Source organism: Neopsephotus bourkii, unplaced genomic scaffold (genome assembly GCF_033783945.1).
Source record: "Neopsephotus bourkii isolate Nb327-2 ecotype Australia unplaced genomic scaffold, CSIRO-AGI_Nbou_v1 NB_1248, whole genome shotgun sequence".
Taxonomy (NCBI): domain Eukaryota; kingdom Metazoa; phylum Chordata; class Aves; order Psittaciformes; family Psittacidae; genus Neopsephotus; species Neopsephotus bourkii.
Genome location: NW_026901733.1, coordinates 5,165,130 through 5,182,295, shown reverse-complemented (window position 1 = coordinate 5,182,295; position 17,166 = coordinate 5,165,130). Strand labels below are relative to the sequence as shown.

At 36.1% G+C, this 17,166-nt stretch overlaps 1 protein-coding gene across 4 annotated transcripts in view; it reads right to left on the bottom strand.

Annotated features, from left to right (window-relative positions):
- Positions 1-17,166, bottom strand: part of INVS (inversin) — a 79,843-nt gene that overhangs the window by 17,237 nt on the left and 45,440 nt on the right. For all 4 annotated transcript variants that reach the window (XM_061364720.1, XM_061364721.1, XM_061364722.1 and 1 more), the window contains 5 exons: positions 15,385-15,556; positions 10,549-10,704; positions 8,753-8,982; positions 7,096-7,202; positions 3,469-3,681 (listed from right to left, as the gene is read on the bottom strand). In XM_061364720.1, coding sequence (XP_061220704.1) covers positions 3,469-3,681; positions 7,096-7,202; positions 8,753-8,982; positions 10,549-10,704; positions 15,385-15,556 — 878 coding nt within the window. The remainder of the gene's footprint in view (positions 1-3,468; positions 3,682-7,095; positions 7,203-8,752; positions 8,983-10,548; positions 10,705-15,384; positions 15,557-17,166) is intronic.

The window sequence follows — 17,166 nt, the reverse complement described above, 5'->3', positions numbered from 1 at the left end:
TTAACACCATTCATATTTCTAATTTAGTCTTTGATATGCTTACAGTCTTTGCATTTTGATATTTTCCACCCTAAGGTACTGGAGCATCTTTCATATGACAAGAGGTTGAGAAAGCTGGGACTATTCAGCTTGGACAAGAGAAGGCTCTGGGGGGAATCTCATCTATGTCTATAAATATCTGATGGGAGGGAACAAAGAACATGGAGCCAGACTGTTCTCAGTATCACCCACAGCAGGCAGTTAAGCATAAATCAAAAGTCATTAAATCCTACCTGAACACAAGAAAACACATATTTTACTGTGAGGGTGGTCAAACACTGGAACAGGTTGCCCACAGAGGTTGTGGAGTCTCCATTTGCATAGACACTCAAAACATGACTGGACATGGTCCTGGGCAAGCTACTTTAGCTGGCCCTTGATTCTCCAATCCCAACAGTCCTCCTAAAGTTTTTAAGGGTAACCATTAGATTATATCACCCAATTTTCTAAACAACTCAGGATGAGCTTTATCAGGCTAAACTGATCTGAAAGCACCTCACTCATCCACTAATCTCTAAACTGTTGTTTCAGTATTTTATCCTGATTGCTGCTGTTTGTTACTAGTGTGATTTCACTTGCTAATGGGTATCATTTGACATTTAATGAAGACTGAAACAAAAAGGACATAGAACACTTCAGACTTTTCAGTATCAGTCATGGAGCAACCCTTTCTTTGCTCTTCCTTTTATAGGATGTGTGTTTTGGTCCTTTTTGAAGTTGGGTGCAACATCTGCTTTCCTCCAGTCATTGAGGACCCTTCCCTGGCTTCTGCGATCTTTCAAAGATGTTTGAAAGTGGCCTTTTAAGGACATCCGTTAGTTCTCTCAGCACCGTTGGATGCAACCCATCTGGTTCCATGGACTTGTCTGGGCTGATTTCTCTCAAGTAATCCCTGACTTAATCCTGATTTACAGCTGACAGCTCTTCTCCTTGAACCACTTCCCTAAGCACAGAGGCCTAGGAGACATTCTTGGTGAAGACTAAGGAAAAGAAAGCATTGCATATTTCTGCCACACCTGTCTGTTGTCACTAAGTCATCTGCACCATTCAAGCAACAGGTCCACATTTTCTTTGCTCACCCTTTTAATATTAATGTAGGGGCAGAAGCTCATCTTATTACCTGTGACATCCCTTCAAAGCCTCAACTCCATTTGAGTTTTGGCTTTTCTGTCACTTTCCCTACAGGCCCATGCAATGTTTTCACATTCTTCCTTTGCAGCCCATCCCTGCTTTCACCTTCTGTATACTGCCCTTTTGCATTTGAGCTCTATCATGGCTTCCCTGCTTACCCTCATTGGTCTCATGATAAGTCTGTTTGTTCACTGACATAATAGGGTGCATGCTGTTTTGCCCTGAATCAATCTTCATTTTATAAATTACCATTTCTTTGACATAGGTTTGTTTAACACGGGTGAATATGTTTGTATAGAAATATTTCACAGGCATTTAATACAGTCAATGTAACTCTACCAGAAAATAATACACGTATGTGATGTTGGTTGACTTTTCGTTAAGGAAGAAAGCCCAACAGATTAAACCCATGCAGACTCAGGAATGATTTATATCAGTGAGTCTCTCTAACATATTACAAAGCAAGTTTCAAATACGTGCATTGAAATAGTGTGTGTGGGGGGTGCTCAATCTAGGAGTTCACCAGCATTATGGATTCCCACATATCGTCTACCTTTATCTGGAGAGCAGACTTTTAAACATCAGTAGGGATATTAGGTTTTTGTATGTAGCAACACCCTGGCCAATTTTAGCTGTGGAATGCACAGATGGGTACACAGAATGATGACAACATAATGTCCCTTCAGTTTATTACAGATCATAAAACTGCAATTAAATAAAATTTGTTATGTGACAACTTGATTTGCTTGTACACTCCAACTGTATTTTAATTCTAATTTTATGGTATTTGGTACACAGACTTTGTTTCTATTGTTTTCAAACAAATCAACAAGAGCTTAGTAAGTTTCAGAAAGTACATCAGAAACTCACAGAGCAAAATAACTGTAAAACACCCCCAAATTTCCACGAGGCAATCCTTTTTCGTTTTACCTTCTAAATGGGTAGCACAGATTCTTTTACAAATTACTGTCATCATAAAGAATAAAGCTACCTCATTTGGTAGTCAGCTGTGACCACAGAGCAAGAAACAGAGTTTTCCAAACTAAAAAGAAATACAAAGATAATGGGGATATTTTCAAAGGCAGCTTCTCCATGCATGAGTTTAACTTCTACTGACTTCAGCAAAAAAGACAAATAGTAGGAGGGCTGCAAGTTACAACTTTAGCATCTAAAGACTCTGCAAGGGATTAGTCAGATGAGATTTCTAGCTTTAGTTCTTTCTGGGCATTAAAAACTACTGAACAGTACAGTAGTAGCACTCAAACCCAATGAAGGTCAAAATGGCCAGTTAGGCAGAACATCAAAATACAAAAACTGAAATAGAGCACATTGCAGCTGACCTTGTCTATGATACACAGATGCACAAAAAATATCTCTAGCTGCAATGATTATGTTGTGTGCTTATTAACTTGACCTCTCTACAGAAATACTACTACAAAATCATGCAGAAATATTTTCAGATTGTCATGGTTTTTTATTCTGGAATCAGATTTCATCACGAGAAACCAGGTGCTAATTTGTTCTTCTTCATATAATGTTCTTGAAGGATAAAACCAGAGCAATTGAAGTATTTTGATGGCCATTTATGTACCTTCTGATTTTAGAATTTCACCACTTTACTACCATCAGCTCATGTAAACAGAGTAGAAACTCAGTCAGAACCTACACTCTTACAAGTAACTATTTCAACTGTACATGTTAGTTATCTAGAATCTAATATAATGATTTCATGGTAACTCTCTAATTCAGGAGCAGAAATAGTAAGTACAAAGAACGATACTGCCGAAACAGAAGTTCAGTTTGCTAGCAAAGCACCACCTCTCATGTGAAACAGTAAGTTAAGCCTTATTAAATTGAGCTTTTCTTGCTTGTTCCTTTTTATTTCTTCATTTAATTATTAATTTCTTTTCAAAATTAATATAAAATACTTCATAGGTCAATAATTATTTCCATTACCTTCAGTGATAAATGTCTTCCAAGCCTTTTTATCACCATACAAAATATCAAGTAAAGATTTGTGGATGCTAACTTGCTACTTTCTCAGCTTTTGATATTTTGCCCTGTTCTTCTATACTATATAAAGCCTGTTATTAAATCTGGGATTATCTGGAAAATAATTTCCATCTATAGGTGTATGGAAAAAGAATGCATTATATACCATCTATCATCTACAGTTTCATGAATTTCACTCAAAGGAATAAGAGCTGATGATGAGTAACAGACAAAATCATACAGTGATATACACAAACTCATGACAAATATCTATTTGCTGAAGTAGATTTCAAGTCTCAGACTTACTTGGCGGCAGCATCTTTTCTCAGCTGTTCATGTTTCATTAGAAGATTCTTCCTCTCTTGAAAAGCCTTTCTAACTTTGTATCCTTTGTAGACAGCTTGAATTTTGAAGGCAGCAATGTCCTGTATGGCAGCTATAGACAGAGCCCCATGTTCTAACATGAACTGAATCACTTCATGGTGTTCACCAAGCAAGGCATAATCAAGTGGAGTATATCTAAAACCAAGCAAAGCAAGACAAACCCACAACTATTATCATTGAACTAGCATTCTAACCATAATGTGCATTTACTTAATCCACATTTCATAATAAGGGACCTTCTAGTATGAAGACAGATTAAACAATGGTTTTTGAATCTGTCTTCATCTGTCTAACACAGGGTGTTTTACTAAATTTTTAATACTTTTTTCCTGTCTTACTCATTCTGTGACTACGTTTAAAGCTTACTTTAGTCTCCTAATATAAAAAGTGGCGAGGGGAGGGGCAGACTACACGCTATGTTGGATCAAAATCCTCCAAAGCCCAAAACATAGCATTAACTGCTTTAGGCAAGCAGTCTTACAAAGGTGTTATTAAGGTTCTCATAGAGAAATATAATCTGAACAAAACGCAAGTTAAAACATTTTTTGTGTTACTCCTATATGAATTTCAGTTCTAGAGATTTACTGTCAAGTCTGGCTTAGCTTCTATAAGAAAAGACTGTGGACAGTATGACTGGCCAAACAGAAAGACCACTAGGAAGACTTAAGTCTGTTTTCAAATGGATACAGGTGCTAAAAATATGAAATACTTTGGTTTTTAATAGTGTCAAATACGCCTAACCCCTTTTAAAAAATAATTCCCAAATTTCCCTTTGTCACCACAGGAAAAAAAATTTACATACCTCCCTCACCAACACTGAAACATTAGGCAAAGACATTTAGTGACTGAAAATTATCAGTCACAAACCATAACCGAGACCAAATAATACAAGACTATCAAATAGCAAGTGTCAATGCATGCAACTGTGAAAATTAGGGATCCTCTTGATGGTAACTTGCTAGGACGCAATGCTGGTAAGCAAAGAAAACCAGACAGAAAGCAGAATTGGACTTGCCACGCAGCAATGATTTGATGGAAGGATTAACGGTATCTGAACTAAAGTGTCTGCAGGAATAAAGGCAATGACATAACATGAAGATTTGTATGTCAAGGTGTGTTGCCAATAGCATTTAAAGAGATACAGATTTTTGATAACTGAAGAATGGGAGCTTCAGAAGGGACATCCTTTCAGAAAACCACATTTTAAAATTATAACCGGTTTCAAAAATTTTAATTAAAGACACAAAAGATACTAAAATAAACTTTACCCACATGCTACTAAGCATGTGTGTGCCAAGACGATGTATTATATTACTGATCCCAGTCACAGAATCATAGAACAGTTAGGGTTGGAAAGGACCTTAAGATCATTTAGCTCCAAACCCCCTGCCATGGGCAGGGACACCTCACAGTAAACCATGTCACCCAAGACTCTGTCCAACTTGGCCTTGAACACTGCCAGGGATGGAGCATTTATCACTTATAAAGACTGTATTTTTAAATGTAGATTCTCTAACCCCATTGTAGATAACTCTGAAAGCAAAAAAGTTACTCAAATCAAATCTGAATATGGGTTTGTATGACTGGACACCTCCCATGCAAGGCTGCTCATATGTGCTCCTTATAACGAGCCATTGCTCTGGTGCCTCAGTTCAAAGCCTGTTATGAATTTTCTTTTCCACTGGTTATCTCTAAAGCAGACAGCATTTTAATCGAGCTTGGCTGACAGAAAAACATGCAAAGAAGACATCAACCAACAGCTGTTATATATGTAATTTAGCACGTAGTTGGTCAAGCAGCAGCTACCCTGTCATGCGCCCTGGATGTCAAGTTGGATTATGAAATAAATTTGCCAAGAACAACAAACCTACCACTCTACAGACTGGCACTTGATCGTGTATCTGCAAGCAAGTGGGCAGCTTAAAATCCTAGATGTAATCTCAGCTCCATCTTTTCTGAAAACTATTTAGTTTTAACTACTATGTTAGAATTTTGAACTGGTATTTCATGTTGCACTCTAAGAAAGTGAAGAAGGGAAGCTTCTTTCGATAGGTATATTTGAAAAACTTTACTATCTGGTGAAATTGTTAATGATTAAAAACCAATTTCATTAAATTACAGATGAGGCATATCTATGAGGTTATTTTTACTCTCTCTTACAACACTCATCTTGATTTTTCCATTTTCCAAGCTTCTGATCTCTTAAAAATGAATCAAGAATTTGCAGATGCTTATTAACAGTTAACTATGCATTTCTTACATACAGTATATATACATTTATTATATTTAAAGATTCTTTCATCTAGAAATATTTGGGCTCTGTTTTGTTCTGCATGTGGAATAGTGCTTAAGGACTGACATTTGGAATACTGCTAGTTATATCTTGAATAATATAAATTTATATGTAAAAATATATATTAATGCCAGAAGGGGAACAAAAATAGATACTAACTGGATGACTATAGTAAAACCACAGGTAAGGTCTTTTCCTGACATTTGAACATCATAAGAACATTTCTACAAAATGAGGAAAATAGCAGCCTCCTTTCTGGTAAAATAGCGGCCTTTAATCTTATGAAAAGTAATTTAATTACAACTGTTTACTTAATTTTCTATAAAAAATAACTAAAGAGACCATTGACACTACATAATTAGGAGCTACTTATACTTTCATTTGTTTCTCCATAAAAAAAAAACAAGAATAGAAAAGGAAGATAGATCTCAGTGGTTTAGAGAACAAAAGAGAAATGATGAGGGAAGAAAGCAATTAAAACTGGGATAACTATGGAAGACTCAAATTTAGCACTAAAATATGAGGGTTTAAAATCATGATTTAAAATGTTGAAATATTCACATTTACCTGGTATACTGATGATAATTTTATTTATAATTATGAGAGGGTCATCTGCTGTGAAAAAGGCATTATACATTTCTGCTAATAGTAATTATCTTCACAGTCAGGTGACTAATTCGAACTCCACAATCAAAATCATTTTTAAAAAACTATTATTTATATGTCAATGAAAGACAAAGAAAAGAGATGCAAATGTACTGTCTCTTTATGATTATAGGAGGACTTTTTTTTTTTTAAACTAGGCCTTCAGCATACAGTTCACCACCAGGTAATCTGTAATCGCTATTTTAAAATGTAACATTTCTCACATTTTCTTTCTCCTCACTATACTCCTACCAAATAGAAAATTCCAGTCTACTCCAATACCAGCAGAAATGCCTTATCCATCTTTTGTCTGCACATATCCACTGTCAACTTTATATAAATTAGAAAGTTCTTTAATATTTCAAACAAGACTAGAGTGAGTAAATACTCATAGAAATCTCTCTAAGTTCAAGGTTTGAAAGTGTACACAGTTGAAGTTGAAATGTCTTACTTAAAGAGATTTTTCACATTAGAAAAGCTGCTTACAATGAAGACTGCAGCACTCCTTTTAGACACAAGATTGTAATTCTCTAGTGATATCTGAACACTTAACATTTAAACCAGTACGCAGCACTTTAAATTATAAAATAATGCAATCAGACAAGCAATACCTCTCCTCGCTGTTCTCCATATGATTAGGGAAAGCATCAAAACCAAGCAGCAACTTTATAGCATCAAGGTAGCCATTGTTACAGAGCCAGTGCAAAGCAGTTCTTCCCTGTAAACAACAGAGCAGAACAACAATAAATGTTGTCCCCAAACTCTATCATGCCACAATAAAAGTTGTAAATCATACTGTAATTCAATGCTTTTCTGGACATGAAGGACAAAGTGATTCTTCTAAATAAACTTTCCTGTTAAAATAAAAGAATACAACACTTAAAAATTATGTAATATTAAAAAAAAAAAAAATTATGACACTCGTGCTCTTCCACATAAAGCAGCTGAAAAACAGGATTAGGAGACTAGCTCTAGAGTCAGTTTCTTTGCAGCTATGCCACCCAGGTCTGAAGCAGCTCTCATCAACTCTTGCAGTTCAGACTGTTTTCTAAGCTGCTCCAAAATACTGTGACAAGACTAGAAGAACTACCACAGAATTCAAAATCATATGAAGCTTAAGGATAAAAAGGCTCCAGCTGTGCTTTCAAAACGAGCTTGATTTCACAAGTCTAGTTTCTCTCAGATGAAGCAAGTCCAACTCTCAAGCTGCACTTGATAAGTCAGGTCATATATAAACCGCTCTTGGGACTGGGATCACAGAACCACAATATGACTACCTCAAGGTCAGTTAGTATCAGCAAAACATACATATTTCACTTCACTTTCAGGCCATGTCTCCTGTCTGCATCTTGCTTTTCTGAACTTCAAATGCAGGAAATAAGGCGTGGTACCGCAGAAGAACATGAAGACATTCTGAGTTCAGTGCTAGCAAGCTGCCCCTCGAGCCCCAAGGGCTGAAGAGCATGCTGCTGTGTCTGTGTGAAAGAGGTGGAGCTGATGTGCTTAGCTGTACTCAAGTTGATGCCATACACAGCTGGCAGCAAAATCACCCCAGCATGCTCTGCAGAACTCATAATAAAACAACCCTTCTCCATTACCTGGAATTATCCACGCCTCACAATGAACAGCTACAGAAAAGTTTAACAAATTGGGTGAAATTATTTTAATTGATAAAGCTCTACTGACTTCTGAGAAATCATGTCATATAACAAAGAAATCTGTTATATGTTGCACAATTATTCTGGTTCCTAATTTCACTTACTGCTTGAATAATGGCACAAAAGAGCGCGTACACTAATCAGCATTCTTTTTTTTTTTCCTGGAAGAGTGATACCTATGTGGATAAGTAACAGAAGCAGTTCTTGTGCAATTTTACTGGCAATATCTTACTTTCTTTATCTCTATGCTGAAGAAACACATTGCAGGGTATAAAATCACATTCCCACAATAGAAATTAAGAAATCAAATGATTGATTCCTCACAAGCTCACATTTTGATAAGGAAAAGTCAAAACTGAGATGGAAAAATATGGAACTTAAATTCCTGCTGCATATTAAAATTCTTCTTTTCATTCAAGACTTTAGAAGTGAAGCGATAGGGAAAATTACATCAGGATGTATTTCCTTTTGGATGTATTTCCTTTTATAGCATACAGCAGCAAAGATGCTTCTATGTCCCAGAAAAGAGAATTACCTTGAAGAAAAGCAAAATGTTTTTATTTATGATTATCCTAAAGTTAATTAAACAGCTTAGTGAATAACAACATACCTCTTTATCCTGAATATTTGGATCTGCGTTGTTTTCCAGCAAGACCACCATGCAGTTAATGTAGCCTCCGTAAGCAGCACACTGCAGAGGTGTTCTACCTGCATAATCCTGCACATTAGGGTTGATTTTATTTTCTATTAAGATTTGGCACACATCAGCATTTCCTCCCAGGGCTGCCCAGTGAAGGGGTGAATGGCCATCTTGGTCAACCAAATCTACTCTTGCTCCTCCTGTAACAACAAATACATTTTTGAGCATAAAAAGAAAATACTTTTGAGTGCAAAGAAAATAAGTAAGTTATGTTCAACTAAACTTATCTGGTAAACTGCCAATTCAGAGAAAGATTTCTGAAAGTAACTTCGTTACTCAAATCTTAAAACTTAAATCAAAATTAAACATGGTTTCAGTAAGGGTCAGGCGTCAAACTTCCTTACAAGCTTCTGAGCATCATCTCTGATGCTTTAGAATCTTCATCTATCAAATGCCCTTGAAAAAAACTAGCCTATATTAATTCTCAGTGAAACGATTATCTATAAAATCACTTTGGAAGATCTGACTTCAGATGAAAAATTTTAAATCTGTAAAACAGACAAAATACAGTGTAAGAATGGCTTTTGAAAAACGCTTGATTTTTTAAAATTCAAGCATGCCAAGACTCTTCTATGCAGATAATTAATTTCTTTACATGTACTTGTAAGATGAAAAAACTCCATACAAAACAGAATTCCACTAATACAAAAACTGGAATCAACTAGCAACAACTGTCTGTATCATAAAATATGTAATTAAATATAACTCAGATTCTGATAATCAAAATTCTTTCATCTACATAAGCTAAATGGCATAGGGGGTGGGAGGAAGAGCTCAACAAGGGGTTAAAATATGCTCAGGGAAGCTTCTCAGTAAGAAAGGTTGGTGGACGAAAACTTGTATCTCCTTATTAGACTGGATACTTCAACTGTCCCTTAATGGGATAATATCTGATGGAGGAGGAAGCCTGCTTCCAGCTACTCAGAACATTTCTGTGAAGCTAAAATGACATTATTTTGCATGTAAGATGCCCCTGTTCTTTCACTATACTTCTTACACTTCAGCAGAGTTCCTACAATTATCTCAAACTGTGTACATTGTTAAATTTTATTTTTACCTACAAATAAAATACCACCTATAAAAAGCAACCAGAGGAAAATATTAATTCTAAAATCATATAATTGAGTTGAAAGAGACCTTGTAAGGTCATCTAGTCCAACCCCCTGCAATGAGTAGGGACATTTCAACTAGATTAGGTAGTTCAACTAAAGCTGTCCAGTCTGACCTTGAATGTTTCTAGGGAATGACTAAGGTTTTTTGATGGCTACCTTCATTTGAAAAAAAATGAAAGATTCATTTAAATGGTCAAAAAGTCTTCAAAGAAGCCTAAAAATGCTTTCTCATGAAACAGAAGAAAGCTTAATTTGGTTTTGTTTACTGGAGAAAAAAAAAAAAAAGGACAGAAAAACAATGACTTGCTAGGGGAAGAGGCAGTCTGAGACACTAGAATGTACTTGAAAAGGCTGGAGCAGAAAAGAGCTGTGAAAAGAACCATCCCAACTTTGAGTTTTAACACTTCAAGCTTTTTGCATAACACTCTGATAATCTTTTACAGCATTGTTCCATAAAGGGTACTTAGAGACAAAACCTGCTTTAGGGAAGTAATTTTCTACCCCTTGTCTCTTGCTTAGCTACAGTTTATTTCCCAGTCCCACAGAAAGTAGCACCAGAACTCTGACCAGGTTTGTAAATTCCTAACAGCTGACCTCTAATGAGTGTTTGTATCACTTCTTTGTGTCCCATCTCACAGGCTCGGAAAAGCGGAGTGTGCTTCATGACATCCAAAGCATCCACCTGTGCGTTATGTTCCAACAGCAATTTCACTGTGCTGACATGGCCAGAAAGGGCAGCAGCATGTAAGGCTGAAAGAATAAAGTAGTAGGAAAAACAAGTCACAATGCCATGAGCTCTAGGTATTCACAACTAGAACAGTCAAAATTAATTTCAAGCATTTTGGTAGAAAAGGTGCTTTGCAACCACAAGAAAGTGAAGAATTGTAACAAGGGATCACTAACCATATTTTTTGCCATATAAGCAATAAGCAGAACTGCCAGCCCTGAAACATGTGTCTAACTTACACGAATACGCATTTTAACTTAAAAAACCACCAAGAGTGGCTTACAAAGAGGATTTGTGGAAGGTTAGCAGCTTCTGATTAAGAGAACATAACATGACCTACTTTCATCTCTCTTTTGTGGCATTTCTTACATCACCCTGATGAAGATGAAACTGCCCATTGCTAGTGAAAGGAAGCTTTCATTATTTCTTCAATGTTCTCCTAAAAATACCTTATTTCTCTAAAATAAGCAAAGCTGTCTCAGTTGAAGCTAACTCCAGAGTACTATTCAGCCTCAGCTGTTCCTGTCTCCCTTTTTTTCTGTTTTCAGAATTACTTAGATAAAATTTCACACAAAATTATGTAGCAAGGCCATCACATCTCACACAGTATCTGCAGCTCCCTGTTTTCTTCAGGAAAAAGAAACAGATGATGGAAAACCAGATACTGCATTTTGTCTCATCCCTACAATCTATGAATCCAGTTTGTATAAAAACGATGCAAGTTGATTCTGCAGACTCCTACTCTTCCATAGTTTTCTTTGCCCTCTCATAACTTTATCTCTGAGGTCTAAAGTAGCTCTGTGCTATTTGCTCGTTTGGACTCAGTCACTTACAGACTTCACAGAGTCCAAATCAACAAATAACACAAAGCTATTTTAGATACTTTAGACCTCAGAGGTAAAGATGTGGTGTCCTACAACTGAAGTTGCTATTATTGCCTCACACAGCATCTGTCAGCTGGAGTTGAGGAAAACGTTGAAATGCCAGTCTGATCAGTACATGGTTCTTTCTTGAGGAAAGGAGGATTACACACACCAATGAGATTTCAGACCCATGGAGGACACATATATTGGTGATTTCACTTACAATTTGACTTCAAAATGCTTTGGATTATTTCCTGTAGTCAGCAACTGAATCTGATCATCTACATTCTCATACTGCCTGATGTGTAGAATATTTCACAGATGACAAAATCAAAATAATTCAGAATCAAAATACAGAACAGTGCAATTCAGATATGTGTACTTAGTAAAGTGAATCCAAATTTCCCCATGAAATTTCACAAAAATCAATCTTTGCTGAGAATTCAGCCTGCTTAAGCAAGCACAATGTGAGGCTGTAAACAGTAACTACATGTCTCTGCTTGTTTAATGTTAAAATAGGCAGGGTCAGAATGCAGCAGAGGCATTATACAGAAAGGCACACCATGAAGGCCAATGCTAGAAGGAATTGCTTCTTGAACCATGGCCAGAATATCAAAATAGTCAGGCTTCTTATATTTGTCAGCTAATGGTATCAGCCTCAAACAGCCTCTGAAACAGTAATCCAGCAAAAACTGTTACACAGGCACTACTAAAATGCACAGGTTGTTCACACTGTCCATGGATCAAAACCAGCTGAAGTGTGTTGCCTTAAAACACATTCTCAAAATTAGTGATAGTAAACTGGAATTGTGATCCAGACAAATAAGGTACTTCCTACAAGAACTGGGGTCGCAGCCAGAGACATGTGGAGAAGTGCTGCCTTAATAATTGAGATCATGCCTTTAAGATGACACTGACGTTTAACTGTTATATTATCCAACTAAAAAAAGCATAGGGGCACTATCACACTAATGAAAAATACCTGTAAGCAGCAAGATCTGCAGTAGTGATGCAAGTGGGTGGCTATCAGTAGAAATTTGACAAGAATGAGATTCCCTGCCATGCCGTACATTTGGATGTGCCTGGTTTTCATGGTCTGACCTCACAGTAAACTCTAGGTTCTGTTTTTTGTACTGCATTTTTTATGAAACCAAAGGCAGTAAACCACTCCATCAGATGACACATGGGGTGTGTATAACAATGCAATAGAAAAAGAGCTGCTGTGTCAGCTTGGCTGGTTCTTCCCGCTATCACTCATTCTGACGCAGGCATCTTGTTTTACACTTTGTGCTCAATATTTTCTTGTAAGCCAAATTTTCTGTGATGGAGTCACGGTGACTGAAGAGATTCTTCGGCCAGCTGGTCACAATAGGTCCTTTGTTCAGCCGACAGACACAGCCCTCTCCATTGTACGCAGTGACGGCAGAACTATAAAGCTGCCCCTATAATGCTCCTGCAGTGCTGATCTCCGAGAAGAAGGAAATTCCTTTCCCTTGGTGTCATTCTCCTACACAATACAGAGAGTCTCCATGTTCTAGCAGAGCTGAATGGAGAGCTTGCTCTTTTTAAGTAAATGCAAAAGGCTGTGTTAACGCAACATTATAACTGAGCTTAGCTGAGTTGGCACACAAAAGTCAGAAAAACACAACCTTGAACTCTCCGCAGCAACTGTATCCCAGGCAGGGTGGCATCTATGCTATTTTCTATTAATGCATAGTTTCCCGTTGGAATACAATACTTTTTCCCTCACCAAAACTTGGAAATGGCTAAGAACCTTTGGAAAAAAATGCAAAAAACAACCCAGGTCTGAAATCAGAGAGTGATTTACTGGTGGGATTCCTTTCAAGTTTTACACCTCACTATAATAAAGCCCATGCTACTGCACATGCTTGCACAATGATAAAGTTCAGACTGCTCGACAGCAAGCGATGAAAAGCATAGGTCCCCACTTTAAGACTATTTGTGTGTTCTGTACGAGAGCAGTTTCAAGTAATGAAAAATCCATTCATTTCCTTGGATTAAAAGCCCTACAACAAAATCAAGATTAAAAGGTGATTACACATCACTGCTATGAAAGATTTAAGACTGAAAGATAATAAACCCAACCACCTGAATTATTCAAGCATGAAATCTACACCTGAGTAATTTCAGAAACACAGTATGTAATACTGTCTGCAAAGAAGAAAACCCTTTGCAAGGAGATTTTGCATCGTGACTACAACATTACAGCACCTTAAGTTCTGAAAACAGTACTGTGAGGTATTTAAAAGGGAACTGATAAAAGACAAAACAAGACTGGAACTGAAGAGTATGTAGTCTATAAAACCATCAGACATGAAGATTGAGATTTTATTTGTTGCACTTTTTTAACCTCAAGAATTACAAACTATTATAACTTGGAAAAACTGGTATTTTTTGTGTTAATTTGTAATGAAAGCAAGAATTTAGATAGTTAGAATTTTATGGTAAGAGTACTTGGCTTTTGGTGTAAAGATTCACCATACAAAAGTAATATTCATACATACTGTCCTTCAAATCCTGAACAATGCAACCCTGACATTGTGTTTCTTTACCATTTATATGTTATTTGAAGTGTGGTCTGAAAAGAGAAAAGTCGTTAAACTTGTATCCTTGTTTTTTGGTTGGGGTAGATCTACGCTGCAAGTTCCCTAAATCTAAGCATGCATCTTGGGCTAGTTTGGGTGCATGTCCAGCCAAAAGATAATGCTCAGTATACTTAAAACAGATGTAGTAAAATTTATATAAACAAACACTGAAATATACATTCTTGTTTGTTTAAAATAACATAGTTTTCTTCACAGGAGAAATACCCTCTACTGTATTATTCATGGGTGTGTGCTCTAGCAGCTTGGCTATCACCATACTACTTATTATACCTAAGTATTTGTTTCTGCAGTTAACTACTAAATTTGTGACCTAGATGTGACTGGCATAGGGTGGTTCATAACCTCAGAGTTTACCCTTGCATCCCCCTGCTACCTAACCCCTCCAATTTATGCCTAGTATATCCACATTCTTGTGTTTTTTATTCAGATATCATCAGCACATTATACAGCTCCCCTACTTTTACCTGTATTTCCAGCACTGTTGGACACTCTTCAATACTTGTCTCTGTCAGAATCGTCACTCTATTTTTCTTGAAAGTATTACATAGGTACAATATTTCTACCAGAAATTCTTATAACTTTAATAAATTAAAGAAGATAAATTCATAGTTGCTACAGGCAGTTGTGAGTTTCATGACCTTGAATTCTGAAGCACTGAGCTGCATACCTATCTTTTCCTTAGAGCAGGTAATGGGATGATAAATTTGGGAGATATCAAGTTTAATCTTATCTGCACAACAGAAGTGCAATAGCTCTAATCTAATATAATGACACTACCTTTATAAATAACTATGGTACTTATGATTCTCGTTACAGTAATTTAGTCACTTCACTAGTTAGTTTGCTCTATATTGTTTCAAAGTATTTATTTATTTACAAATACATTTTTTAACAGGCATTTTCAGGAAGGGCTTTTTATACAATAATATTTAATTTTATTCCCCAAAATACCAGACAGCTCTTCCTTTCCAAGGATTACAGGTCTAACTAAATAGCAGCACAGGTACCTTTCCCTTGCTATGTTTCAAATTAACTGGTTTATTTCTTTCACACCAAAAAGCAAAGAAGTGACTTACACACATAATGAAACTAATGCAGAAATATTTTTAGGATGAGGGTAGAGATCCAGAAGAGATTAATATTGTTTCTAACAATGGTTATTTGGTGGAAATCACATTAACCTAAAACATCCTGTTTCTGTAAAACATCTTACCTGTGCCAGCATATTTGTCTGTCATATTGATATCAATATCCAATTTTAAAGTCAGCATAGTCCTAATGACATCATCACTGCCTTTGCCAGCTGCCCACATGAAGGATGTTCTTCCCTCAAGATCTGAGTCATCTTTTACAGAAGGATGTTTCAAAAATACTTCAACTGTTTCCTGAAAAGACATACTATTAAAATTAACATTAAAAGGAATGTGTAACAACAAGAAATTATTGTTCTCATTTAGCTGTTGACGAAGCAAATCAAAGCTTCATTTTTCCTTTTTATGCTTATACAAAATAATAGCTCAACAGGAGCACTGTATTGTCTGCTATATTGTTTTCCTCATCAGTGATATAATGCATGCTTAACTATGACTTTATTTCATACTTTTTTCTCTTTATTGTCAGATATCATGTGTTCATCATAAGGAAGTAAAAGACACTGCAGTTGCTGCGAGGAAAGTAATGGGAAAAATATTATCAGCTTATCAAAGCATTACTCTAATACTATGATGCTAAAATAATGATTCTCCTGACACATTCTTTTGCTCCAGTTCTAAATATGACTGCATACACAAATATTTTGGTTTGCTAAACTAAATAATAATAATAATAATAACTATAACAATAATAATAATAATAATGTACTTTGGAAGCAACAGAGCTATATTTCCTAATATTTAATAATATCAACAGATTACAAATTGCTGAAATATCAAAATAATTTTAAAATATTCTCTTTTAAAGAAAACCTTTACATCAGAGTCCAGGTTTTCCACTATAACTGTTACACTAAAATATCTAAAATTTAAATCAAGGCAAAATAATTATTTCTTCAAATGCTGTGTTTGGATTAAGCTCTTAGTCCACTTGTTTAACCTGCTGTTAAATTCTTACTAAGCCACACAGAAAGGGAAGGGAGAGAAAATCATAACTGATAGAAAAAGAACTAGGGGAAGATTTTCCCTTTGCTGTCTAATGCCTTACAAAGGCTGTGTAGTTAACAGCTGGTAAACATCTCTTAAGAGCCACTGATAGGCTTGCCAACAAAAGCTAAAAAAAAGTGGGTTTCATTGCTTTATTTTTCTGTTTGAGTATAAACATTATTTTATCCTTTTCCTTGTGTGACCCAAAAATAGCTCTGTCACTGCTCTGAATAGGATGAGAACTCCTTGACTCTAAGGAATCAAATCCTTATAATCACAATGGTATTTAAATGTCCAAGTCCTACTGATTAGTTTGGATTTTTATTTTATCTACTATTTTTTATTTCATCCCTCGAAAGAAACAGGAGATTTGTCCCTTAACTTAAATGTGATCTAAGATACTAACAGCTTCATGAATTTGGGTCTACAGTCTGAATTATCTAATAGTCTCGTCTTAACTACCCATTTACTGTAAAAAGGTCCAGCCAGAAACAATGAGGAATGGAAGCACTAAGCCTTCCAAACAAACCAGCATGTGTATATAGCTTTGTGTACTCACAGTGACCATCACTATCCCTCAGACAAAAACGGCTACTCATTAGGCCAGCAACTCAGCACCCTACCAGTACTCTGCACTGCTTGAAATGCTGCAAGTGAAAAGATGCATGAAGAGTGGACCTTTTCAATACTAAGGTACACATCCTAAAAACATAAATAAGTAATTTTATTTTTCCCCTAAGATTTAGCAAGATTTCTTTCAATCACGCCTTCTTTCTAGAGTTTTTTATGGGATAAAGTGGAAGAAAATCCCGTGGTGAGTTCTTTTTTAAAAATAAAGTTAGCACAATTTGAAAACA